Source organism: Pelodiscus sinensis, chromosome 11 (genome assembly GCF_049634645.1).
Source record: "Pelodiscus sinensis isolate JC-2024 chromosome 11, ASM4963464v1, whole genome shotgun sequence".
NCBI classification, from domain to species: domain Eukaryota; kingdom Metazoa; phylum Chordata; order Testudines; family Trionychidae; genus Pelodiscus; species Pelodiscus sinensis.
The window spans coordinates 34698848-34725038 of record NC_134721.1 but is presented as its reverse complement, the minus strand read 5'-3'; the positions used below and the strand labels follow the sequence as shown (position 1 = coordinate 34725038).

Genomic DNA, 26191 nt, shown 5'->3' with positions numbered 1-26191 from the left:
TAGCAGCAGCCTCCCCCCCAAACTCCTCACTAGTGACTGTATCAGAGGGCAGCAGAGGGCTGACTGCCATTCCCACAGTCCATCCTGCCTGCCCCCTTTGTCCTCCCTGGAAGTTCTGTAGAGTCAAAATTAGCTGTTCCAGAGTCAAAGTCCTACAGGGGAGCAGGAAATGGAGGGAAGCATTTACTGATGAGCTGCACAAGTACCAGGGCTGGGGAAAAACAGCCTCTCACCCCTGCCAGAGTGAGGCCGAAGACTGACGAAAAGGGGAAGGGGGATTTTTTGGGGTGGGAGGAGAGGTAGTTGTGCTTTGTGCACAGAGAGGTGAGCCATGGCTTCTGGACATGCAGGACGTAGGCTCTGGGATGGGGAAATCTCAGCTGGGTGCACAGGAGCACTGACGTTGCAACTCACGTTGTCACAGCCTGAGCCTTGTGCTGAAGCACCAGTGATGCCTAGATTCATCGACATTAGTGATGTAGCATTCAGCCTCCCTTCCTGAGCCTGGAGCATGTAACATTGACAGGCCTCGTGCTGCTACCAATGGCAGGGGTCCAGTCTCCCATCTTTCCATAGCGCCAGGGCCTCGTGCTGCCTGGGGCTTTTCATGGGGCAATGCAGCACAGAGGGGTGGGTGCAAAGCATGTCAGTGGCACAGGCTTTGTGCACATGAGGCTGTACTGAGCCAAAGGGGTAAAAAGCAGCGGAGCAAGGAGGTGGGGGGAGAGGTGGACTAATTGAGGGGATTTGCATGACCCTGTGCTAGAAAGCCCACGAAGTGGGGAGTGACTCAGACAGGGTCCCTGCGGCCTCCCCCATGCTCAGGTAGGGAGCTGGTCACTGAGATATGCCGTGTGCAAGGCTCTTGAAAGTCACCCCAAGGCTACGTCTAGACTGGCCCCTTCTCCAGAAGAGGCATGCAAAGCAGGCAAGTCAGAATAGGGAAATCCACGGGGGATTTAAATAGCCCCCGCGGGATTTAAATAAACATGGCCACCGCTTTTTTTCCGGCTTGGGGAAAAGCCGGAAAAGAGCGTCTAGACTGGCGCGATCCTCCAGAATAAAGCCCTTTTCTGGAGGATCTCTTATTCCTTCCTTGCAAGTAGGAATAAGAGATCCTCCGGAAAAGGGCTTTATTCCGGAGGATCGCGCCAGTCTAGACGCTCTTTTCCGGCTTTTCCCCAAGCCCGAAAAAAAGCGGCGGCCATCTTTATTTAAATCCCCCGCAGATTTCCCTATTCTGACTTGCCTGCTTTGCATGCCTCTTCCGGAGAAGGGGCCAGTCTAGACGTAGCCCAAGTGTAAGAGCTTCCTGGGGGCAAGGCAGGAAGAGCCCACATTAGAGCAGCTCCAGCCCTGCTGAACTGTTTCTGCCACCCTGAACCAAACACCTCAGAGGGAGGGAGGGAAATATTGGCAAGACCTTTCAGGACATAAGCACATGCATCTTAAAACAGGGCATGGCTAATCTCCTATTGGTCATGGCTGTAGCCAATGGGGGTGCTTTGTTCAAACCTGGTATTGGCCTCTAAGTGCCTACTCTCAAGCACCTTGCCTATTCCCTCTGCAAGGAGGCTGAAGAGTGGTTGTGACAATAGCTCTCATTGGCTCAACGTCAAGGAGCCAAGCTTTCTGGGTAATGGGTTGGGAAATAGGCAGCCTAAGGGAAAATGGCACTCTGGGCAAACTTACATTTTGGGACCCTTGGCTTTCATACCCTCCTGCTGCCCCAAAGCAATGTTCCCTCTAATCTTTTTCAATCTCTTTGCAGGATACATTTTTACATGCACCAATGCATGGGTGAATGTGCACTACCCGTAGAAACACAAAACCTAGGTGTGAGTGCTGTGCTGATCTCCTGAATGACCACACAAGTGCACAGCTTACAGGGAATACCACCCCAAAAGCCTGCTCCCCTTCTTGCACTCCTAATTCCCTGTCCTTCTGCACCCACATGGGAAAACTAACTTGGATGCATCACATCTTTATGGGGGGAGCAAGGAGCAACTGAAGGGCTCCCACATCTAGGTAACTTCCCTGCCTGACCTGTGTAAGAAACGGGTACCAGCACAGCCCAGGTGGGGAAAGTGACCTAGCTGCAGGGAGCCCTGGTACGTGCCTTACAAAAGATAGAGCTGGCCAAAACACCAGCCACTAAAAGGCAACCATGACACTTTCTTATTCTTCACATTGCTTATAACTACCAGGGTTTAATTACATTTTTTGTATGAAATTGGGATGGATTTAGAAACTGTTTAAACAAATATGAAAAACATTAACATTTTATTTCCAGTGTCATTATTCATACTAATCTTGCAAGTCCCTCCCCCATAGGCAGAGAGGTGCAGAGACTGGGAACAGGACCAGCTATGCCCCTAGAAGACCATCAGGCTGGCATCCTTCCCCAGCCAAGGCGCTCTGTGGGGTTTGGGCCTTCCTCTCTCTCCCATCTGCTCCCACCACCCTGAGTGAAGGAGAGGGGCAAGGTAGAAAGACGGAGGGGAAAGTAGCAGCACTGACTTTCAACATAAGCTCAACCCATTCCAGTGGGGGTTATAGGAATGCCATAATTTTTAGTACTTCTAGTTTTGCTACATGTAACATTAATTTACAAATTAACAGTAATAAAGTGGTGTATTTACACTATTAGGAACTTAGGTTACAAACCACAGACAGTAGCATCTCATCATTTAAAAATCCGTTTCTGTACCAAATGACTGGAAGATGCTAATTTTTAAAAAAGGGTTCCAGAGATGATCCCAGCAATCACAGGCTTAAGCAACTAGTTAAAGGGGAGGAGGGCTGGATATGTGGCAATATTCCCCTCTAATTTTTTCCATTCATGTGCGGAATACATTGTGGCATGTGCAAAAAGTAGAAATTTACTCCAGCCAGACCAGGTCAGTCATCCTAGAACTCATGACTCAAAGAATGAAATGTAAGTGTAAAAATGGTGTTCCTTGCTTTAGACTATGAGAGGGGGCATAAGCTACTCAGTTGGCTTGAGAGGTTCAGCAGAGTTCCCACGGTAGAGAGGAATCTGCTCAGCAGCCCACCTGGTTTGCCCCAGACCTGGAAATGGAGAGAGCTGATTGGCTGCAGTGCCTGGAAATAGATGATGAGGCTGCCTATGCAGGAGCTGATCTTTCCCTGGGTGGGTCCTTCCTAGTCACCTGGGCAGCTGCACATTTCCCCTGAGTGGATAAGAGACCAGGCCCTTTGGTGTATGACCAGTATGGCTGTGCTCTAAAGCTAGGAGAGACAAAGCCACTTTATTCATTTTTAGACTGAAAACACTCTACTGCCATTACACACCTAATACTACAGCTCTATATACAAAAGATTAGTATTGCGGAGAAGCTTCATTCCACAAGAAGATCGAACTGCTCGGCTTCTTCAAACTCTGCATTCATTTGAGCAGCCCACTCATCCAATTCAGATTTCTAGAGCAGAGGAAGGGAAGTTAAAAAAAGGGAAAAACACAAAACTGTAATTGTAACAAGCACAAGCTGATATAGAGCAGCACCATTTCCCACCCCACCCCCCACCAACAGAACACGGGGTCCTTGCCCACCAGATCTACCCTCTCCTCCCGTCCAAGCACCAATCCCAAAGGCAACACTCACATCTATCTGGGGGATCTTCTTTTTCTTCCGTTTCTCTTTATGAAAGGAGATGCCAGGAATGTCTGTGTCCCATTCCTTACTGGAGCCCAGTGCCTTGCGCGCCAGGGGCAACTCCTGGGAAGGGCAAACCTGACCCACTGGAGACACGTCTGCCAGTGCATCAGGCACGAGGAGCTTCTCAAAGCCAAAGAGCGAACCCTTCTGCAAGCCATGGCTAAACGTGGGTGTGGACATGTCCAGGTTAGAACTGGGTGAGGTATAGTGCCTTGGGGAGCTGTGATGAAAGGAGGCATCCAGGCGACTGTAGGACCGGCGCACTTTCTTAGACATCAGCACATCCCTCTCATCCTGGGGAGGAGAGGAGTCACATACATTGGTGCTAACCGTAGACAGAACAGGCTTCTCCACTGCCACAGGGCCTGAGGTGTTGGCAGGGAGAGATGATGCCAAGACTGGATTAGCATCGGTGCTTCCATATCCTTTGGTCTCGCTGCTCTCCAGTGGGAAGTTCTCCTTTCCTGCTTTCTGGGATAGCTGCAAGGAAAAAAGAGATTCAAAAAGTGGCTTTATCTTTCTGACTGCCCTATCTTCTATGCAGTCGCTCAACTGCTTCTTATTGGCAGGGCCAATCAACACTTCAGTCTCAGGGCTGTCTAAAGGAAATGGGAAATATAAGGCAGCTCAGCCAAGTTCAAAGACTAACCCAGGTGTGTGGAGCAAACCCAACTCTAGTAATTACTTGTCACCTACAATCCCTCTTGTTCCAACTTTTAGGTCACACCATCACCCCAAAAGCCAGGAATCTTAGTCCATATCTCCTATAACATCTTCCCCGTTTTTACAGATGAGAAACTAAGACACAGAAACCAAGACCCAGATTTTTTCAGAGCAGAAACTTGAACCCAGTTCTGCCAAGGGACCATCCCCTTCCCTTCATATTCAATATACTGTCTACTCAAACCCAAAGGAGAACATAGACACTCACCCTGGGGCTGCGCCATGGAGCCACAGCAGTACCAGTCACCTTGGAGGAACAAATGAATAAATTACAGTTAGTGCTAAGGCTGCAGCAGGACACAGGGTCACAAAAGGACACAAAACATGTCTGTAACATTGGAGCCAGACGTGCACATACACAGCATGGACATTGTTATCGTGTGTTTCGAAAGAGATGCCATCCCCAATGCTAACTGTTAGGACTCTCATAAAAGTCAGATCTTTTCCCAAACATCAGATGTCTCAGTTCAGAACTCAACACTCTGATCCCTCAGGAGTGGGTGTCTGGGATGAGAACGTGCTCAGCAATGCACAGAGAAGGTAGCTCAACTGTCCCCCACAAGATGTCAGGTATCTAATTATCCCATATCCCCCAGTGGGGTTTTCATTTACTCCACACCAGTATAAGGAATCAAGGATTAAACATGAACACAAAAGTCCTAGAGGTTACAATAATTTTTGTGTGGGGGAGGTCTGTTTAGCTTCAGACAAAGCAACAGCAGACTGGAAGGCAAAAAAGGAAATTAATGCAACTAACTTCAGCCAAAAAATGATTTAGGGACAGGCTGGGGGGAAGATGCCTCATGGTGGGAGAAAAACTAAGCTGACTGAGCTCTTTATCAAAAAGAGAGAAATTACTTATCTGGGATAAACTTAAACAACAGATAGTCTAGCAGCACCTTAAAGACTAACAAAACACGTGGATGGTATCATGAGCTGTCGTGGGCAAAACCCACTTCTTCAGATACCATCCACATGTTTTTTAAGTTTTTCCTGTTACAGACTAACTCGGCTACCCCTCTGAAGCTTTTTATCTGGGATAGTAACTTGAATTGTTCAAGATGCCCTATGAGTGCTCCACATGGACATACATGCTCTTGACTGCAGATTTTTGTCCACAGCGTTCAGGGCTCCATCGTAGCATCCCAGAGATCCTTGTGCCCAGATATGAAGGTATGTAGGGAGGGCTAGACCTGATGTCAATGCAGTTCCTTCTCAACCACAGAAATCCCAAAAGAAAGATACTCCAGGGCTGAGGAGAAAGAGAGCAGGTAAGTGGATCACCCATAGGGGGACATCTTGAAGAACTCAGTTACTGTACTTGGTAAATAACCTCTCCTTCAATAGAGCCTGTATTGGCGCTCCACATCTTCAGACCCACAAGTAGGCCCTCCACAATGGAGGAGGGATGCCAAAAAAGTGGATTCAATACGGCTTGTAGGATAGCACCACCAAAGGCTGCATCAGTACTGGAATGGGGCATGAGAGTGTAATACAGGTTGGACTTCCTTGGTTCAGCACCTCAGGACCTGACCGGTCCTGGATAAGGGATTTTGCCAGAAAAGGGGAGGTCATTTTTGGACCCCTGCCACAAGCTGTCCTGGCCCAGCCACCAGCCTCCTGGCTGGCTCTCCACCTCCTGCTGGTCCCACTGACCCCTCTGGGCAGCCAGCTGCACCACTCAGCTGCCCTCCCATCCCCACAGGGCAGCCCACAGCCCTGCAGGAATCCTTGCCACTGGCCCTCCACTGGGACTCTCTGGTCCTGCAACATCTGTGCCAGACCATGGATGTTGCTGGACCAGAGAATCCCAGTTAAGAGCGTTTCAGTCTGTACTGGTAAATGTGTGCCGCGAAGACCTGGCGGCTGCTTTGCAGGTGTCTGAGATGCATGCATTTTTGAAAATGACTACAGGTATAGACTGAGTTCTGGTGGTACAAGCAATAACTTTTGGAGAGTGGGATGAACCCCTGAAAACTCATAGCATGATAGAATGCAACCTGCAAACCACATAGACAGTCTTCAGGTGGAGAATGGATGTCCCTTCATTTGTTTTGCAACAGAAATGAGTCCCAGTGAAACCTGAAAAGGGTCTAGTTCTGTCAAGGTAAAAGGCAAGAACTCTTTTAACATTCAGTGTATTGGATCCTCATTTCTTGTCTAGAAGAATGAGGCTTGGGGTAAAATACTGGTAGGTTAATCTTCTGACTAATGTGGAATTCAGAAGAAACTTGAGGAGATAAGCAAAGATGTGGACCATTGTCATCTTATCTCAGTAGAAAAATGAGCATGGTGGGTCTGCTCTCAAGGCTCCGTGCTCCACTATCTTCCTGTCCATTCAAAGTAATGGCAAAAAGGAACAAGGTTTTGAGGGACTAATGAAGGAGGCAGCAACTTCCCACATGTTCAAAGTGTGGTTTCCTCAGAGCACCAATAAGTAAAAGTGAGATTAGTTCCTTGATCGAAGGGAAGATGTGGAACAGACCTTTGGCAAATCTTGCAGCAGCGGATTGAGCAAAGACTGAGAGGCCTTCTCTGGGAAGATGACAAGCTGGGATGGCAGCTAAGTGAACTTTGATGGAGCGCAGCAAGAAGCCTGTGATTTTAAATTCAGCAGTAATTGAGATTGTGAGCTAAAGAACATTTTACAGGAAGAATAACTTGATGGCTGGACCAAACCTGGAGCATTTCCACTTTTGCAGATTAGTATTTCTAACTGTGCACTTTCTGCTATTGGGGAGCACCATCTGAATTGCTGGAGAGCAGATTTGTTCTCTATCAGAGAGCCATTGAGTAGTCATGCTTTGAAGTGAAGTACCATAAGACTGGGATGGATGACTGATCCCGATATCTAGATAAGGTGAATTGGGGTCAAAAGAAATCCGAGAGGAAGGCTGCAGAAAAGCACTTAGATCAGTATCCAGTGTGATGGGCACCAGTACCATCGTTTTATGGCTTTGGTGCATAAGGACAGGGATTTTGCTCCTCCATACTGTTTGATGTAATACTATGCATCAAGGATAACAGCACAGCAGTGTAAGAAGTGATGGCAAGTGTAGCTGACTGTTCTGTGGTCCAATATGTTGAGATGGAGTATTGCCTCCAGAGCTGTCCATTTGCCCTGAACTGTGAAGTTTTGGGTTTGTACCCCAACATATGGTGATGCTCTTCACTGAAGGTTGCTATACAAACAGAACTCCTTTTGTGGGTCCTTCTATTAGTCCAGAGAATCAAGGCCCTTCTGAGGTACTGACACCTGCTTGGACAGGTTGTGTTTGTGGGGGGTTCTCAGCCATGCTTGAACACATCAGAAATGGGAGTGGTAAACATACAGGCTGTCACATGATCCAGAAGTTGTAGGTGAACACTTGCAGGGGTTAGTGGACTCTGTTAGATTACTGAAACAAGGTTGGACATGGGGGTGAATCTGCCCTCAGATAAGTATGCTCTGGAAGGATGAGTGGCCCAGAATGTCCCAGATTAAACCTATATGTTGTATGGGTGTTAGGATAAACATCTCCATTTTGAGATGGAGAAACAGTGAATGAAACAGTGAGAAATGAGAGGGTCTTGCTTGTTGCTCTTTGTACTTTGAGGATTGGCCTTTCAGGAGCTAGTCACTAGGCATCATCATCTTTTCCTACCTATCTGGCAAAGATAGGCTGCTATAGCTGACAAAACGTTGGTAAAGACCCTTGGATGAGAATGGGGTGAAGAGGCCAAAGAGTAGGACCCCATGCCAGCAGTGGTCCATTGGGAGGTGGCCAGAGGTGTAGATACTGGTGGTTCCAGGCCCTGGGAAGAGACCTGAACTTGTGTCAGTATTGAGATTAAACAGGGAGGCTGGTGAGGTGGTTCCAGAGAATGCTCTAACAGTACTGACTAAAAGTATTTTTCAGAGCCCCCAAAGATTGCATGAGGAAAGTGTTGATACCAGAGAGTGACTCGCTATTGAAGAAATGGACGGAGGCTAAGTAACAGTGGGGAGTATCTCTCAGTACCTCTTAACAGTGACTTGGGCTCATTGAGGATTCCCCATAGTATAGGAGCCTGGGATGTGGCAATCAGAATGGGAATATTGTAAGTCTAAACAGGTGCTCACACAGTATCTGTGCCATTAATAACATCTCCAGGCAAGTAGCAGTACAAAATACTGCAAGCTACGTATGCTGGAAGTGATCTGCCGGTGTTGAGGCAGGACCTGACAGGTGTTTGTCTAACATGTTTTTAAAATCCTCCAATGATAGGGGATCCACAACCTCCCTTGGTAACTTATTCCAAGACTAAACTGTCCTTAGGTTTGAAAGCTTTTCTTATCATCTAACCTGAAACTCCCTCACTGCACATTAAGCTAATTACTTCTTGTCCTGCTTTCAGTGGACAATTAATCACTGGCCTCATTATAACATCATTTAATGTATTTGAATAATGCTATCAGGTCCCTATCAGGCTTCTTTTCTCAAGACTACCATGTCCAGTTTTTTCCATATTTCCACATAGGTGAGGTTTTACCATTTTTATTCCTCTTCTCTGAACGCACTCCAGTTTGCCCACATCTTTTTTAAAGTGCAGAGGTCAGAATTGGATAGAACATGACATTCAGGACCTCGCCAGTTCCAATCAGAATAAGCCAATTGCCTCTCATCTCTTTCATATGACACTCCTATTAATACATCCCAGAATGATACTAGCCTCTTTGAAAATGCACTACACTGCTGAACTATATCTAATTTGTGGTTCACTAAACCCCCCCAAACCTTTTCCATAGTACCATCATCTAACCCAGTGTTTCCCAATTTTATTTGGCCACGGAACCCTTTTAAACTCAAAAGAATTTTGCTGAACCCCTAATAACAGTCATGAGATCAACATTTAGTTTAATTTCACATATTTAAAAACAAAAATCACATACTTTTTTTTAAATCATAAAATGTTATTGTAACGGAATTTTCTCACGGAATCCTTATTTTCACTTCGCGGAAATCCAGGGTTCCACAGAACACCATTTGGGAAACACTGATCTAACCAGTTATTCCCCATTTTGTGCTAGTGCATTTGATTTTTTTTCTTGCTAAATGTGGTATTTTGATCTGCAATCAGCAAAATGAAATTCAGTAAAAAGAACTGCAATTTGTAGGGACCATTCTGAATTCTAATCCAGTCCTCCAAAGCGCAGACCCTCCTAGTTTGGTGTCATGCACAGATTTTAAGCATTCTCTCCACTCCATTATCCAAGTCATTAATAAAGCATTGAGTAGTACTGGACCCAAGAGAGGGCCCTCTCTATACACTCTTGCAGTTTGACAGTGAACCATTCATAACTATGCTTTGCAAACAGAAACTGGACACAGTCTTTCTACCAGTATCGCACCCAACTTACCATAAAGGAGAAGCAGCTGCAAGCCATGACTCCTGTATTTCTATCCCAGCTCTGGAAGAACAGTCACTACTGGGTTAGAGCAGCAGGATTTGGAAGCCAGGACTCCTGGGTCCTAATAACAGCCTTGCATAATCCTTCCCAACTCATTTAAGTACTCTTTGCTTCACCTATAACATATGATACAGAAAACCTTCTGCAGAGCCAGAACTAATAGCCTGAGTCCTGTCATCCAGTCCACTCTGCTCTAAAGGACAGCCCTCCATTCCAGAGCTGGAAACAGAAACAAAATGAGGTTTGCTTTTCCTTTCTCAGTGGGTTATGGTGGAATTATCAATAATATTGGAAATCATTAATACTGACATGGAAAACCACCACATTAATCCATAAATTCCTTTATTAAATGCAACAGCCAAATTATACAGTTGCTCTAAATGTGCCTAAACAGTCTAATTAGTAAGCAAATTACTGCATCCAAACAGGAACAAAATATTTATAAGCTTTTGATCAAGATGCTTACAAACAAACTAAACCCACAGGTGCTTAGACCCATATTAGTTAGTTACATATTGGTCAGGAAGATATTAGCAATGAACTTTTTAAGAGTTTACTTTTTATGCCCTTTATCAAACAAGCAAAATCACTGCCAATTATTGGCTTCAACTAACAACCAAATTGAGACTATTCACCCTTATTTTGAGTCTTAATCCAGATAAGAAAGAAAAGGCCTTGAAGAAAGACTGTTGTAAATCTTATCTCCTCCTCTTCCCCTATCACTCCTTGCTTACTAGCAGAAAAGGAGTGGGGAGAGCTGGGCAGTTTTCCTTCATCTTGTTAATGCAGCTCTTTTTGAACCATAATACTAATAATTCTCATGGCCTTCTTTTACTTGCTGATTGGGACCTTCTTTACAACACGTACACATATAAATAGGGTCCTACCAAATTCATGGTCCATTTTGCTCATTTTCACAGTCATGGGATTTTAAAAATCATAAATTTCATTATTTCAGCTATTTAAATCTGAAATGTATCAGAGGGGTAGCCGTGTTAGTCGGGATCTGCAAAAGTGACAGAGAGTCCTATAGCACTTTATAGACTAACAGATGTATTGGAGCATAAGCTTTCGTGGGCAAAGACCCACTTCGTCAAATTCATGCAACAGCCAAATTATAGCTTATGCTCCAATACATCTGTTAGTCTATAAGGTGCTACAGGACTCCTTGTTGCTTTTGTAAATCTGAAATGTTATGGAGTTGTAACTGTAGGGGTCCTCGCCCAACAAGTTGTAGGTGGGTTGCAAGGTTATTGTAAGGAGGGTTGCAGTACTGCTACCCTAAGTTCTGTGCACCTGCTGGCCGGGAGTCCAGCTCTGAAGGCAGAGCCACCGCCACCAGCAGTGCAGAAGAAAGGGTGGCATGGGATGGTATTCCCATTACTTTTGTGCTGCTGCCTGCAGAGTTAGATGCTCAGTCAGCAGCTGCTGCTCTCTGGCTGCCCAGTTCTGAAGGCAGCAGTGCAAAAGTAAGGATGGCATAGTTGGTATGTTAAAAGGATGCTGCCTTCAGAGCTGGGTGCCTGGCAAGGAGCAGCTGCCACTCTCCAGCCATCAGCTGCCATTTTCTGGCTTTCCAGCTCTGGAGACAGCACAGAAATAAGGGAGGCAATACCATGGACCCCCTAAAATAACCTGACTTAATAGCTTCTGCAACTGTCCTTTGGGGCTAGTACTCCTAGTTTGAGAAACATTGGTTGCCCTGGTGAAATCTGTATGGCATACGGTAAAAGCGCGCACGTGTGCACACGCACACACAGACACACATACACACAAAGATAGTGGCTTGTGATGCATTTTATATGGCTGTGAATTTGGGAGAGTCCTTAATCAAATTTATGCTAACTTTAATTCTTTATTTGTATATATATCCTATAGGCTGAAAAGCGATGTGTGGTCTGGGGCTGGTTTGGACTTGGGCGGTACAATCAAAACAGATTTCAGTTCATGTGTGTACACAGACAGACAGCTACAGGAAGATTTGACTCACAGACCTGCTGTTTTCGGGGCATGATCTTTTTCACTAAGACTGATCGCTTCACCACTGGAGCTGGAAGCTGCATAAATAGGATAAATGAAACAAGACTTATTATTTATTTCTTGTACTATAGTAAAGCCTAGAACCCCATTGCTCTAGGTGATGTAAAATAACTAAAAATGGCCCTGCTCCACAAAGCTTCCAATCTAAGCATAAGACAAAACAGACAGATGTGCTCAAGGAAAGAAAGATCACACTGGAACACAAATAATCTTGGATGATACACTGAGCTACCTTTAGCATTTTATTTTATTTAACAGTAACACAAGGAACCTATTCATCTGCATCCTGTAACATATTAGCTTATGCAGTTACCATGATAAGGCTTAGAGGCCCATGAACTTTATTATTGATAAATGGACCCACAGTGACCTTGATTTCTGGGGAAGTGACAATAGTTTGCTTAAAGCAGAGAGTCTTCTGGTAACCACAGGAACACTGAATCAATAAAGGCAAAAAAAAAAAAAAAAGCATTCCTGGGTCACAGATGGTATGTCTACACTGCAGAGTTTTTCCAGAAAAACTACACTTACGTCCACGCCGCAATTGCATTATTTCGACAGAAAGTCGAAAGAACACAGGGGTTTTTCCGACAGTAGTAAACCTCTTTCTACGAGGAACAAGCCTTTTTTCTGAAAGAGCTTTTCCAGAAAAAGGCGTGTGTGGACGGGGAAGAGGGTTTTTTCTTGAAAGAGGCGGCCTCCAGGAAAAAGCACAGATGCCCTAGTGGCCACTCTGTTCATAGTAACCACAACTTAAATGTGAGACAGCGTCCAACCAATCTTTCGAGACAGCAGATCGCTTTTTCTTTACGCTTTTTCTGTGTGGACGCTCTCTTTCGAAATAAGTTTTTCTGGAAGATCTCTTCCGAAAAAGCGTCTTCCCAAAGAAGCCTGCAGTCTAGATGTAGCCAAATAAAGTGGAAATTGCTCCTCTGCCTCTCCTGAGGGTCCAGATGGCAGAAACTCCTAAGCAGCCTGTGACTCAGGGATCTCTTGATGCCAACTGACAGAGGGTTTGGGCTTTTTACAAGGATTCCTGGATCAGACAGATGCATAATAGTTCAGACTCAAGGATGGTATATGAGTTCTCTGCTGAAAGCCAGTAGCCCAGTGACCATCATCTCTCTAGATATATATAAAAAAATTTCCAGAAAGAGGCCAAGGGGGAGGCTCAACAGGTGGAGTGGAAACGTACAAACATGTGGTAAACAAGTCTATATATGGAAATGTGATATGATTCGCCAAAGGTTCCTGTTATGTAACTGCCATGTGTCACAAAATATCAAAGGAAGGGGCTTCTCTCGAGGGGCTCTGGCTGATTTTGTACCAGGGTCTCCCTTTGTGCACATTGAATAAAGATTCGTTGAACTGAACGAAGCATCGAAGAGACTTGATTTCGCCAAACACCTGATTCATTTGGTTATCATTGGGTACCACAAAATCCTAACATAGACCCTGGTTTCTTTCCACATCTAGAGCAAGTGTTCTCACAGTCCACAGGGCCAAGCTGATGAAATACTTCAAAAAACCCTTGTCATCTGCCTAGTCACTTGGACTCTGTGCTAGGGAGTAGTAATTGTGACAGTTCCACTCCCCCATGCTTCATGACATTTGGCTTATGACTATAAATATACATAACCTGAAGTTGCTTTAAATAAAATACCACATGCAATCTATCAGTTACAATCTTACAATCTGCTGGATCTGTGTATCCTATTTTGGAGCATGTATCATTCTTGTATGAAAAGTTAGAAATAAAAAATATGATACTATTTATACTCGAAGTCTAACTCCTAGTAAGGCATGGTGAAGCTCAAACAGAAGCAATGGGTTTGAGTCAAAAATGATTGAGGCTCTCTAGTTTATGGTATGCAGGTATGCCTACCAGACTAGAATGGGTGCAGGTGTGTGATGGGCTTAAAATCTTTGGCTCTGCCTATCCACAGCCCAAGTACAATAGGGGCAATGCCTACCCTCCCCAATTATCTCTAGTAAATAAGGGTTTATCCTCTGCAGCCCATTCAATTCTCTGCTAGGGATGACACCCAGTGAGTAAATCAGTTAAGCAACATAGTAATTTGTGGTGTTGGACTAAGAAATTGAATTCACTCTCGCAGGCCACTGAGTGGATTTCAGACCGGAAAAACTTCTAGTTAGCCCTAACTATTGTACACAGTGCCAACAGCTAAGCCCACCACGGGGCGCATTACTTATAAAGCTCCCTTAACATGCAAAGAGTTTACACTCTTGACAGCTTTCATATTTCCAAGCACAGTACTGTCTGCACATCTGTCCAATCCATTCCTAGGGTGCGTCTACAAAATTCCCTAAATGCGAAATAAGATATACAATTTGAGCTACACAAATTATGTATCTTATCTCGAATCTATGTCAAAAGACTATTTTGAAATTTGGTGCATCTATACAGTGCCAAATTTTGAAATAACGCGCTATTTTGAGGTTTACTAGGATGGCAAAATAATGCACCGTTATTTAGAAAAATATTTCAAAATAATGGGCAGCTCGTGTACACATGGGGTAGCTATTTCGGGATACCTCCGGTATCCTGAAATTGCCGTGCACTGTAGACATACCCTTTGGAAAGCTGTAGCTTTTCCTTAGAGGACCAAGGATACGTCTTAGCCTTTGAAAAGCAAAGAGCAAATTTGCAGCCCACCCTTTGCCTTGCAATAGTAAGGAGTGTACTCTCCATTGTACAACAAACTAGGGATATATGAGAGGCAACAAGGACAGGGTAGGGGGGAAGAGAACAAGAGCTGGTTCCCCCCAGCACCGTCTCCGTCGTGCCACCTGCCTCTCTGCCTTCCCCCTCCACTGCCTTTATCAGAGGCAGCAAGGACAGGGAATAGGGGAGGCTGCTCCAGCAGTAGCCACTGGGCCCCCACGCAGACACGGGCTGCTGCTGGAGCATCCCCTGCCCACAGCCAGCCAAGCCGCTACCAACAGGGACCACTGGACTCAGCGTGAGCCGGGACCAAGCAGTCCTGGCTCGTTCAGGTCTGGGACTGCTGCTCCTTTGCATTTAAATGTAGTAAGAGCCCAGCAGCTTTTACTACATTTAAAATGCAGAGGCATAGTGGTCCCAGAGCAAGCATCCCTTTAACAACTACATGATTAGCAAAATACCCATTCCTTAACATCCTTAAAACAAACCACTTGAGTAAGACACTTGCCCTGGAGAGCTTATGATCCAAATAATTAAGAAACAGTACAAACTGGAAAGTGCCTTGGGTGAGTAGATAAAAGTGATCAGAGCATCACGGGATTCTGCACAGGGGATGCTTCTGGACTGAGGGCACAACTCAGGACAATATTTAAAGCTGACAGCCTGTTGAGTTGTCCAGAATGGGAAATCTAGCTTTTCAGGGCTTCCACTGCATACTCCAAATCCTCCCACAGCTGGGTTTGAGAACATTCAGGACTAACAGGAGTACATTATTACTCACTGGGCTCCCCACTATCTTCTTCTCTACCAAAGGTTTCCTTTGGGAGGCACGCCTGGTAGGAGACCCTGCAATCCTCTCGGACCTACGCCTCGGACAAAGAGAGACAGCATCTGAAAGTGACAAAGAGAAAACATGTTTGAAAATTAGTTGTTCCCACTGCATGAGGAAGCCTCTTCATACAAATTACCAAAATGGGGACATTTAACTACCTCTCAGTACTTTCCTAACTCCTGGTGCTTGCCTTTTTATAGGCATACCATGTTAGGAAACTGTGAAATACCCTCCAGTCCTGCATCCTACTCCCAAGGAATCCTCCAAACTAAAAGAACATTTCTACGCACCCTACCAGTGATATAAGAGAGTAGTTGATTAGCTGATAAGCATAGGCTTATTGCATAGTCAGGTAGTCAAGTCAACTACTAGCATTTCTCCTCTCCCCCTTGCTGCCTCTATATCAAAGGCAGCAGGGGTGGGGTAGCAGGAGCTGGGAGAAGCCAGCTTAAAAGCTGATTCCTCCCAGCACCATCTTCACGGTGCTACTTCCCCTCCTCTCCCACAATACTGCCTCTGGTGGGAGCCAAGGGAGGTTGCTCCAGCACAGCCCTTGTCCACAAGGAGCTCCAGTGGGGAGTTGGAACCCCCCATGGACTAAGGCTGCTGCCAGACCAGCCTCCACTGGTGCCCCACAGCAGTACAGGGTGTGGGAGGACACAAGCTCCTCAGTGGGACCCTCCACGGACAGGGGATGCTGGCTTGAGCCAGGACTGAGCAAGCTTGGCTCATGCCAGGTTCAGAAGCTACCCCCACTGCGGCTCTGCAGTTTAATTGTAGTTGGAGCTAGGTTGCCTGCACACCTGGCTCCTACTACATTTAAACTGCAGAGCCGCAGCAGGGGTGGCTCTTCCTGAGCACTTTCGCACACTGACTAATGGTGTAATCGATACAAATTGTATCCACAACACGATTACTCAAGTACCCGCCTCTTAACATCCTTACACCTTGCTCCTCCAGTGAGAACTCTGGCCCAGCCTCAGGGAAGAGGCCCACAGGGAGCAACACCTCCTCCTCATACCCTGCGCCTCCAGCCCCCCACAGCGCTCCAGCAAATGATCCTCCACATGCTGCTCTCAGGGAGGGGAATCCGCTCTAAGCCGGCTCCGCCTGCAATCCCCCTAAGGGGCATTGCTGCCCCCGAGACCACGCCCCTCCGGGCAAGCGCCCCCAACGGCCACGCCCCCCGCCTGCCCAGGCCCCCCCCTCAGAGAACCCGCCCGCGCGTGCCCCCGAGCCCCGCCCCCAGACACCCCGTTCCGCAACACAGGCCGCTCCCCGCCAGGGAGACCCTCGCCCCAGCGCCCCATAGGCAGCCCCGGGCCACACTCACCCCCCCGCGCTCCGCGCCCTGCTGGGGCCGCGCCCGCCGACCGGGTCCGCCTCTGGCCCCCGCCCGCCATCCCTGGGCCCGGCCGCTCCGCGCCAAGCGGGTGGGAAACCGCCACCAAGCCCCGTTCGAATCGCCCGCCGCCACAGTGGAAGTGACGCAGCCGCTACGTCTGGTCCCTTCTCGCGAGGCTTCGAACGCGATCCTCCCCGGAACGCGCCGAGTTGCGGGGAGTCGGTTAGGTTGGAACGTCATCAAACTGCACCCTACCCGGAAGAGACGTGGCAGCGGCGCACTCAGCCCCAGTAGAGCCTGTGAGTCCAGGGGGTACCCTATGGAGGGGGAGGGGCAAAGTGGGGCTGGGAGCCAGGACTCCTGGAGCCTGCTGTCCCCTGGTCAGAGTGGGGGATGGGAGCCGGGATCGCTGGGCTCCTCCCTGGAGCGGAGAGGGAAGTGGTGTCCAGTGGTCAGAGCAGGGGGGTGTTGGACTCCCGGGTTCTGCCCTACCACTGGGAGGGTTGTGGGGTCGGTCTGGGCTTTGATTTTGCTGAGTGCCCTTTCTCTCCCGCTGTGTTACTAGTGAAGCACCATGGGGCTGTGCAAATGCCCCAAAAGGAAAGTCACCAACCTCTTCTGTTTTGAGCACCGAGTGAATGTCTGTGAGAGCTGCCTCGTCGCAAACCATTCCAAGGTAACTGGATTCCAGCCCCCGTCTGGCTGCTGAGTTGTGGCATCTCAGGACTGCTAGGGAATGGGAGTTTCTAGGGCAGGGGAGAGGAACCTTTTTCTGTAAGGGGCCACTGGAGTACAGAAAAAAATCAATCTCAAGCTTTCCCCCACAATCGGACAAGACGGTGCTCATGATTCTTGGCATGCAGGTGCTGGGTGAAGCTAGAAATGAGGAGTTCAGGGTGCAGGAGAAACTCCATGTTGAGACAGAGGATTGAGATACAGGAAGGGATGAGGGCTCTGGAAGGGTGCGCAGGTTCTGGGGTGGGGCTGGGGTTAAGGGGTTTTGATTGCAGGAGTGGGCTCAGGGCAGGGAGTTGGGTTGTGGGCATGGAAGGGGGTTCTGACCTGGAGCAGTGGGGACCTGGGGTCTAGGAAGGAGCTGGGTTCCGGGAGGGGGTTCAGGGTGTGGTCCAGTGTTACCTGTAATCTATGTACTTGTGCAACCACTCAGGAGAAATTAAAATGCTGCCCAGCTGATTGGCAGCATGCCCACAGTTAGGCTTTGTTTTTCTATTGGTAAATATTAAAATATGCCTGGGTGCACATGGATGGAAAAAATTAGAGGGAACATTGTTGTCAGCTCCATCTGGGTGTTGCTTACCTGAGGCAGCTTCCAGCCCCTGCATGACCTGGCTCTGTGCTGCTCCCAGAAGAAGTCCTTATGCAGTGGGTTCAGGCAGCTCTGCATGGTACATGCTGCTCATGCCTGCAGGCACCACCGCTACAGCTTCTCTTGGCTTCTGTTCCCGTTAGAGCTGGATGTGGGACAGCACACACATCTTCCCTGATTTCCCCTGCACTTAGGGGGAATGCTTGTGGTATGGAGATTTGCTGCCAGATAAATGAAATTAAGTAGTGGGCCAAATTTGGTCCCCAGGCTGCAGGTTGCCCACCCCTGCTGTAGGGCATCAGTTCCAATCTGGCCCCAGGGAGGGTGACTGGCTGGCTCAGAAGGGTGGGGAATGGGATATGGGGCTTTCCCCTCTTGGACAGTGGCTTGTATTTGATCCAGGTTGGTACTAATTGAAGGTCCTCTGCGCTCAAAGTCCTCTCCTACCACATATCAACTTGAGTTCTTGGTTATCAAGCTTTTCCCATCCTGTGTCATGTCTTCTGGAATGGTGCATCCTGTTAATATCTAGCAGTAGACTCCATCCTCATGGTTTGTCTGATCCTTATATAATTTTGGTCCTGTTAGCATGGACCTCATTGGATGTTTCCATCTGCAAATGCTTCCCCATAGGGATATGATGAATTCTCTGTCCTCTGCAGTCTTTAAGTAATAAGTGAACATCTTTCTTCAATAGATAGTTCAGCTCACACACAAGTTATGGGCTTGATGCAGGAATCACTGAGGGAGATTCTGGGATTGTAGTAGGAGTTCAAACTCAACTAAATGTAATGGTCGCTTTTGGCCTTAAAAATTGTAAGTCTTTTCATGTGCTGCTTCTCCAATAGCAACCCCTACCTCCTCCAAGCCATGGGCTTTCTCTCACTAACTTCTTGTATTTTCCAGTGCATTGTTCAGTCCTATCTCCAGTGGCTTCAGGATAGTGATTACAACCCCAATTGTCGTCTTTGCAACACCCTCCTGTCCGCTAAAGAAACTGCCCGGCTTGTGTGTTATGGTGAGGTGCTTTAAGCCATGGGTTTGGGGCATTTCAACAGTTTTGCTTGGTTTTCTTTTCATTAGCAAGTGACAGACTGGGCCCCCAAAGTCTGGTTATTTTTAAAGCAAATTTAAAACTTGAGTCAGAAAAGTGATTGTCAGCATGACTCTGTTTACTCTGTTTTTGTGACTTCTTTTTCAGACCGAGTATCTCTAAATACAGATTTCCTCACCCCCTTGTGCTACTTAAGAGCCAATTGGCCTCTGAGTGTTGGAGTAAAGACCATACAAGTATGAGAAGTGAATGGATGAATACAGTGTCTATAGCAGAATGATCTCCAGTTCACCTTCCAGCAGCTGTGCTGCCCCTGGGGACTAATGGAAGGGGGGATGTTTGTGAAGTAAATCTGACTAAGAGACATCTGGGGAGTAATCGATCTAGACCCTTCACTTAAAGACATTCCATGCTCTTTACCTTTGCAGATCTGTTTCATTGGTCATGTCTCAACGAGATGGCAAACCAGCTCCCAAAGAACACAGCCCCAGCTGGCTACCAGTGTCCCAGCTGCCAGGGTCCTATCTTCCCTCCAGCCAACCTGGTCAGTCCAGTGGCATCAGTACTGCGAGAGAAACTTTCGACTGTGAACTGGGCTCGGGCTGGGCTTGGGCTGCCACTGGTAAGAGATTACCCTTGAGGTTCCCCCTTTGTTCTGTGGCTCTCTGGAGTTTTCAAGATGGGAGCTAGGAGGACAGCAAAGCTGGATGGATACAGCTGTTCATCAGAAGATGGGGAACAAGATATTCAGCCTTTGTCCTCTTGGGAGATGGCACAGAAGAGACACCAGTTTTGGTCTAGTTTCCAGCTTGAGCAGCAGACAAAGTCTGGGATTGGCTGGGTTGATGAGGGAAGAGTTTGCTTTGGTGTCTAAGGGCTGATGCAATTTTCTTTTGTTCTGTTCAGATTGATGAGGCTGATAACATCAAAGAAACAGAGTCACCTGATACCACAGATTACACTGACTGGTCTAGCTTCTCTGGTGAGTGCTGTCAGGCTATGAGTATAAAAATGGTTCCACAGATGTTTGAACATGTCCTATACAGCCCAGTATGTACCTCTTCCACCCTCACCACACAGATCAGATCTAAAAAAAATTAAAACATGAATGGTCCTATAGCACCTTAAAGACTAACAAAAAATATAGATGGTTTCCTGAGCTTTCGTGGGCACAACCCACTTCTTCAGATGATCAGAGCTAGTGGCCCATCTAGTCTGATATCCCCTCCTTTCACACTGGCTGAGACCAACTGAGACATCTGTTTCAGAATCGCCATCTCCCTGTTGTCTGGGATGAGACCAAGGGGTCCAATTTCGTCGATTGTCTTTTCTCAAGAGATGGGAGGGGAAGACTGGCTGGCTTTCAGGGATTAAGGAATGGGATATGAGACCTTTCAGTTCTAGGGCATAAGTTATAGTTTGTCCCTGACATGGAGAATCATGGAGCCAGTGGGTCATAGTTTGCTGTCTCACATTTGTAGATGGAAGCCACCCATCTTAGGCTCCCCCAATCCACACTGGATTCAGTTTGCTCCCTTTTTTCTTGGTAGCAACTGCAGGCTCTGGCTCAGAGGAGACCATGCAGCAAAGTGCCCTCTCAACCTATTCCTATAGTGCCTCACCGGGCCTCTCCTCCCCACCGCAGCAGCAGGGTGTGAACAATGGGGGCGTGAAGGAGGAGCACTCAGTCATCGACATGGGGAATGCCAGCAATGAGACCATCACCATTAATGCAGGTGAGCAGCGCAGTTGTCCTCCCCTGCAGGAGGTGGTATTCAGTGAGATACAGCCCCTAAGAAATGAGGACTCAGTGGCTGCCTTCTGAGTGGGCTTGCAGTTGTGTGTGTCATGTCCTTGATACCACGGGTCCTGGAACAATTTGTACAATGGGCATGCTGAGAGCCATTAAACCAAAATGTAAACCACTTCAGCCCAGAGGGTGCAATAGCACCCCTAGTTGTAGCATCTATGCCTGTTTTTTGTTCACTCCTGTCTGATTTAGGGGTCAAGATAACCCATAAACCAGTTCTTCCTCAGCCCTGTTAGCTATGGTGGACCCACAATCTTTTGCCTCAGAGTTATCTAGTCTGGAGGAGTGAGGGACAAAATATGGTTGGGGGTGCCTGCATTCTTCATTCCTGGTGCCTCTGGCTCTCTGCTACACTCTAACATGCCCCATCTCCCAGCAGCCTCTACACCGCGGAAGGTCTATGACACTCGAGAAGGTGGAGGTGGCAGGGCACCAGGTACCCAGATCGATTGCGATGAGGACAAGTACCGCCGGCGGCCAGCGCTCAGTTGGTTTGCACAGCTTCTGAAGTAAGTGGTCAGTGGTGGGGTGGGAGGAACCACTTCACATCCGTGATAGGGCTACAATCTCAATTGGAATCTGTAGGTATTATCATAATACTGCTAATGTGTCCTCAGTCTTGTTTGGGGTCTCTAGGTGCTACTATGGTACTGTACTGCTAATGATGCACATGCCCTAGTGTGCCCCGCTCTCACTGTGGGCCTCTGGGCACTGCTTATTCTCATGCTAATAACAAGTCCCCCTGGCAGGAGTCGCTCTGGATCCAAGAAGCGGCAGCCACGATCCCTGATGCAACGGTTTGTCATCATCCTCCTGATCGGCGGCATTGGCTTTCTTACCCTGATCATCATCATGTCGAAGCTGGGCCGGGCCTCGGCTGACAACGACCCCAACCTGGACCCCATGTTTAACCCTCACATCCGGGTGGGCCAGGAATGAACTGAGCTGGTGATGCCTCCCTGGGCTCCGAGATTGGCCTGCCAAGGCAGGGATGCTGGGGACTGGCAGCTGCAAGTGGGGTGCTGGGGGGAGTACAAGGGGTAGCCCCCAGCCAGGACACTGCTGGGTCAGCTCAGCTGAGAGTCAAAACATGAAACTGATGGGGGTGGGGGGGTGAAGTGACTTTGGCCTCTTTTTTAAAAATGAGACTCAAATAAATCTCTAGGTGGGGTGGGGCAGAGCAGGACTGGGAGGGATGGAGAGACTTGTACAGCTATGGATTGGGGACCCCACCGTGGGCTGGAATGAGCCCTGTAGTCGCTTCCTGCTCCAGCTGAGAATCAGCCCCAGGAGCTGTTCAGGACAAGGGAAGAGGAAAGCTTCAAGCACTAGTAACCGGGGAGGGCTTGTGCTGCTGGTGCGAGTGTGGCTAAGGACTGGGGTAAGTGAGAGGCAGCACAAGAATGGAAGCCTGGACTCTTGGGTTCCATTGCCAGCCCACAGTGAATGGGTGATCTGTTTGTCAGAGCAGGGAGATTGGGAGCTAGGATCCTGAGTTCTGTTCCCAATGACTGCTGACCCTGCTGTGCAACCTCAAGTGAGTCACTTCCCTGCCCCAAGTCTCAGTTTCCTGCTGGTGGTGAGTGTTCAGGAAAATGGGGCATTTCCATGCCTGTCTGCAGAAAGCTGGGTGCTAGCAACATTGAAGGGCAAATACCCTGCACCTTCTTGGAAGTGTGAACTACTTGGTATTACAGCCCTTCTCCCCTGACAATGGCATCTGGCTCCTTCAACCCTCGGCTTGATGCCCTTCTCCTAGGAGCTGGCTTATCCCCCAAGTCCCTCAACTGCCCAGAACTTGGACCCTACCAGCCCAATCTGTCTTAGCGGGTGAGAACGTGATTGTCTTAATGCAGGTGTTTGAAAGGGTTCAGGGCCCTTTTGTTCCCCTTTTCCATTCTCTAATCCTGGGCAGCCTCTGCTTCCTCAGAGGTGCCTTGTGAAAAACATCCCAGGTTTGATGGGTCCATTCCTGTAGTCAAAGCACTGCAGAGCTCTCTGGTTTTAAGTCCTTCTACTTGTGCTTTCCTCAACCTTATCCCTGAAAAACCCTTTGCCCCAGGGAGGAAGGTGCAGTTATGTTCCTGGTCTCAACTAGATGGGTGACAGAGGATCTGTTTGATCCAGCCAGCTGCTAAGACTTTTGGGAGGAGGCCTGTTCCAACAGAAGCCTCCTTTCCTGCTTGGGAATGGGGCATCCCACTCTATAGACCCCACATAAAACTGCCCTTCTCTTTTGCTGGGAGTGGTACAGAATTTCCCATCATCCCCCCCTCCCCTTGTACACATCCTTTGGGGGTTCAAATCAAATGGGTGCTGGATCCCAACTAGTTTTGCAAACGGGGGTGAGAACTCTCATTGAACCAAATGACAGGAACCAGCCCCTTGTCACATCCTTATTCTCCCTCCCCCCTGCCCCCTCATGGGAGAGGTGTAACATACTTTCATCAATTCTGATTTTTCACACCAGTAACTACCTGGTCCTTAACTTTACCAGAATGGGAGGGGTGAAAACTAAGATCCACCACTCTATGTCCTGCATTATTTACAGCCATGAGATGTTGAAACCCCTTCTCCTGCCATCATCTTAGTAAAGGGAACCTTCACTTCCCATCTCATAATACCAGGGGGAAGGGAAGGAGTCTGGGCCTCTTGGGTGTGATTATTTTACTAACAAGAGTGGGGTGGGGTTGGTGTCCCCCTGACCCTATAGGAGTGGGTGGGTGAAATTCCAAAGCTGGTCACTTCTGGGTCTGTACAGAGCTGACACCATGAGGGCTGTGGGATGTCCACCACTGGAAGGGGGGTGTGAGGGGAGAAGTATTGCCCTGTTCTGGAGTTTAGGGTGGGGATGGGACATGCTGGTTAGTACTGGAGTTTAAAGAAGGGAGGTGGAAGAGGAAGAGACTTCCTGGTTTATGGGCTGTCAGCTCTGATGGGCAAGGATTTCATGCTTTAAACACAGCCTCTTTCCTTCTATTTATTGAAATGGTTGATAGGAAATAATCCTTCCCACAGGGTGTGAAATACACCAAGTAGTCTCAGTGACCAGAGAGGAAACCTGCCCCCCACACCAATCCAATCCAGTCACCTCCAATCCCACTCCTTTCATGCTTCCAGATCTTTGACTGCGCCTTAGTGCAGATCTGCTGTTTTGCAACCTTTCCAGCTCCCGCCCCTCTTTGACAATGACTGTCTGGATCTGCTAGTTCCGGAGTAGAGCAGGTGGTATAGAATTTAACCTAGAAGGCAATAGAGGAAAAATATCACCTTCCTCAAAAGCCACCGCCAGTGGAAAGGAGAGCTGTGAACATGAGTCCTCTAGGATTCCACGGCGGGGGGAGGGGGGAAGGTGGGTGGCTATTGGGAGAGGGATGTCAGAACCTCTTCCCCCTCTGTTGTGCCCCTTAGCATTACCCTATGATCATTGTTGGGGTAGGAATTGAGTGATGGGCCATTGCTGTGGAATGGGAGGAGCCCTGTGGCCAAATGCTACCACTGAGGGTTGGCCATCTGGGAAGATTCTGGCTGTCATGACTTCCTTGCTCCCACCTCCCAGGAAGATGATGTGACTAATGAACGACACTGTCTCTAGCACTACAGCAATATCCTGTATTGTTATTAAACTTGATTTTGGCTACAGCCTCAGCAGTGTGTTACTGCCCCCTTTCCTCCCCGCTTCCTAATTCCAACAGAGCTAGGGGTGAATGCTGTGTGTGCACCTCTTCAAGGCTGCTGACAAGGTCAGGCTGGGTCTCAGTGAATCTCCTCCCTGTATTCGATAGTCAAGTAGTCCAGGCAGAAGCGGCTCACAAAGAGGGCGAAGTTCATCACTAAAGGGGATAGAATCAGAGCCCTTGTCAAAGGAATGGAGTTCACAAGTACCCTTTGCAGCTGGACCCACATGACAGCTAAACAGCTGGGGGAGAAAGTGCTTGAGTCCCCCAAAACAACGGAGTGTCCACACATTCGCTCTCACATACATGAGTCACCTGGCTGTGCCCCAGTTGGTTCTGATTCTGAGGTGGGGAGCCTAAATTACAGCAGCCATATCCCATGCAAATTGTTGGGTTGTCTGCTGGGTGTGGAAGGTGCTCCCACTAGAGTACAGTCCTCAGCTAAAGCTGAAGATAGAACACAGTAGTCTTGACTCTAGGCCCCCCTCCTCTCCCCACCACTTAAAGTGGCGCTTCTCCTGTTGCCCTTGCTGAAAACACCCATCAGTTCAGGCATTAACTGGAGTCACTTACCCAACGAGGTCAGGGCAACCCCCCTGAGAACTCTGTCATGAGCCTCAATGGTGTAAAATGTTCCAAGCAAGGCCCAGTAAAAACTTATCACATGGGATATCTGCAGAGACCAGTGCAAAAGGAGATGGTCAGAACTCTTCCCTCCTCTGTCACTGCCCAGTGCTAACCTGCTAGACCCCATTTCCCTCATAAATGTCTTCCTGCTCCTGTTCAGAGATTGGAATAGAACCCAGGAGTTCTAATACTGCCCCCCTCATGCTATAGTCATACCTCAGTATTCAAATATATTAGTGGCACAGGAAAGGCCAACCTTAGTGGGACCTCAGGTCTGACAATGGCCAGAACCTGTATGTCCCTGTCCATTAGGGATGGGTTATCTCCACTTCAGAGATGAAGTGATTTGCCTGAGGTCAGAACATGGAGTAGAAAGCAGGAGTCTAAAGTACCTGTGGCTAGTGCCTTAACCTCTAGGTCAAGCTGCAAGACACAAGAGCAAGGGGACTCCTCTTACCAGTAGTACGGTGGTGCCATGAAAGCTCATAAGATTGAATTTCTGGGTCACAAAGAAGTGGTACAGGTCTCCCCCAAAGACACCCATGTGCACTAGCAACATCAGGAAGGAAGCAATGGTGAAGATTATTTTGCTGGGGAAAGTAATAGTGACAAAAGGGTCCTTCCAACTCATGCCTCCCCATCCTGTGCTAGGTGTAAGAACCAAGTGTTTGGTAATTATCCTGCTGACCATGCCAAGAAGGAGTGACTAGCTCCAGAAGGCAGGCTGGAGGCTGGTTGTAGTGATGGCATGACCTCACTGCAGGCTAGGAGTGGTTCTGAGATCATAAAAAAATGAGTTCTAGAACAGTTTGCAGCCAAGCCATAGGGACTAGGAGGAGAGATTGCAGAAGTATGAGTGGAGGGACACTGTGAGAGGGGAAAAGAAAACACAGGATGGGGAATCATTAGAAACCCTTAGTCCCAATTTGAGATACCACCGTGTTAAATTAGATTGTCCC

General features: G+C 47.9%; 2 protein-coding genes across 5 annotated transcripts; one reads left to right on the top strand and one right to left on the bottom strand.

Moving 5' to 3' along the window:
• Positions 1–2266: 2266 nt before the first annotated feature.
• Positions 2267–25967, bottom strand: LOC102455031 (sororin). Of its 2 annotated transcripts, XM_075939147.1 has the most exons (7): positions 25690–25967; positions 25179–25278; positions 15342–15451; positions 11829–11891; positions 4612–4650; positions 3627–4160; positions 2267–3443 (listed from the first exon to the last, which is right to left on the bottom strand). In XM_075939147.1, the coding sequence occupies exons 1-7, from the start codon at positions 25921–25923 to the stop codon at positions 3363–3365; spliced, it is 1161 nt and encodes a 386-aa protein (XP_075795262.1). In that variant the 5' UTR covers positions 25924–25967; the 3' UTR covers positions 2267–3362. The 2 variants fall into 2 exon arrangements, with proteins under 2 accessions (XP_075795262.1, XP_075795261.1); XM_075939146.1 differs by lacking the exons at positions 25179–25278; positions 25690–25967 and adding an exon at positions 16726–16926.
• On the top strand, positions 16894–24570 carry ZFPL1 (zinc finger protein like 1). 3 transcript variants are annotated; one of them, XM_006136571.3, is made up of 8 exons: positions 16894–17036; positions 17303–17413; positions 18971–19082; positions 19547–19740; positions 20025–20100; positions 20678–20854; positions 21305–21437; positions 21678–24570. In XM_006136571.3, the coding sequence occupies exons 2-8, from the start codon at positions 17312–17314 to the stop codon at positions 21865–21867; spliced, it is 984 nt and encodes a 327-aa protein (XP_006136633.1). In that variant the 5' UTR covers positions 16894–17036; positions 17303–17311; the 3' UTR covers positions 21868–24570. The 3 variants fall into 3 exon arrangements, with proteins under 3 accessions (XP_006136633.1, XP_006136631.1, XP_006136632.1); XM_006136569.3 differs by having other exon boundaries at positions 16896–17036; positions 20669–20854; XM_006136570.3 differs by having other exon boundaries at positions 16898–17036; positions 20669–20854; positions 21308–21437.
• Positions 25968–26191: the final 224 nt, after the last annotated feature.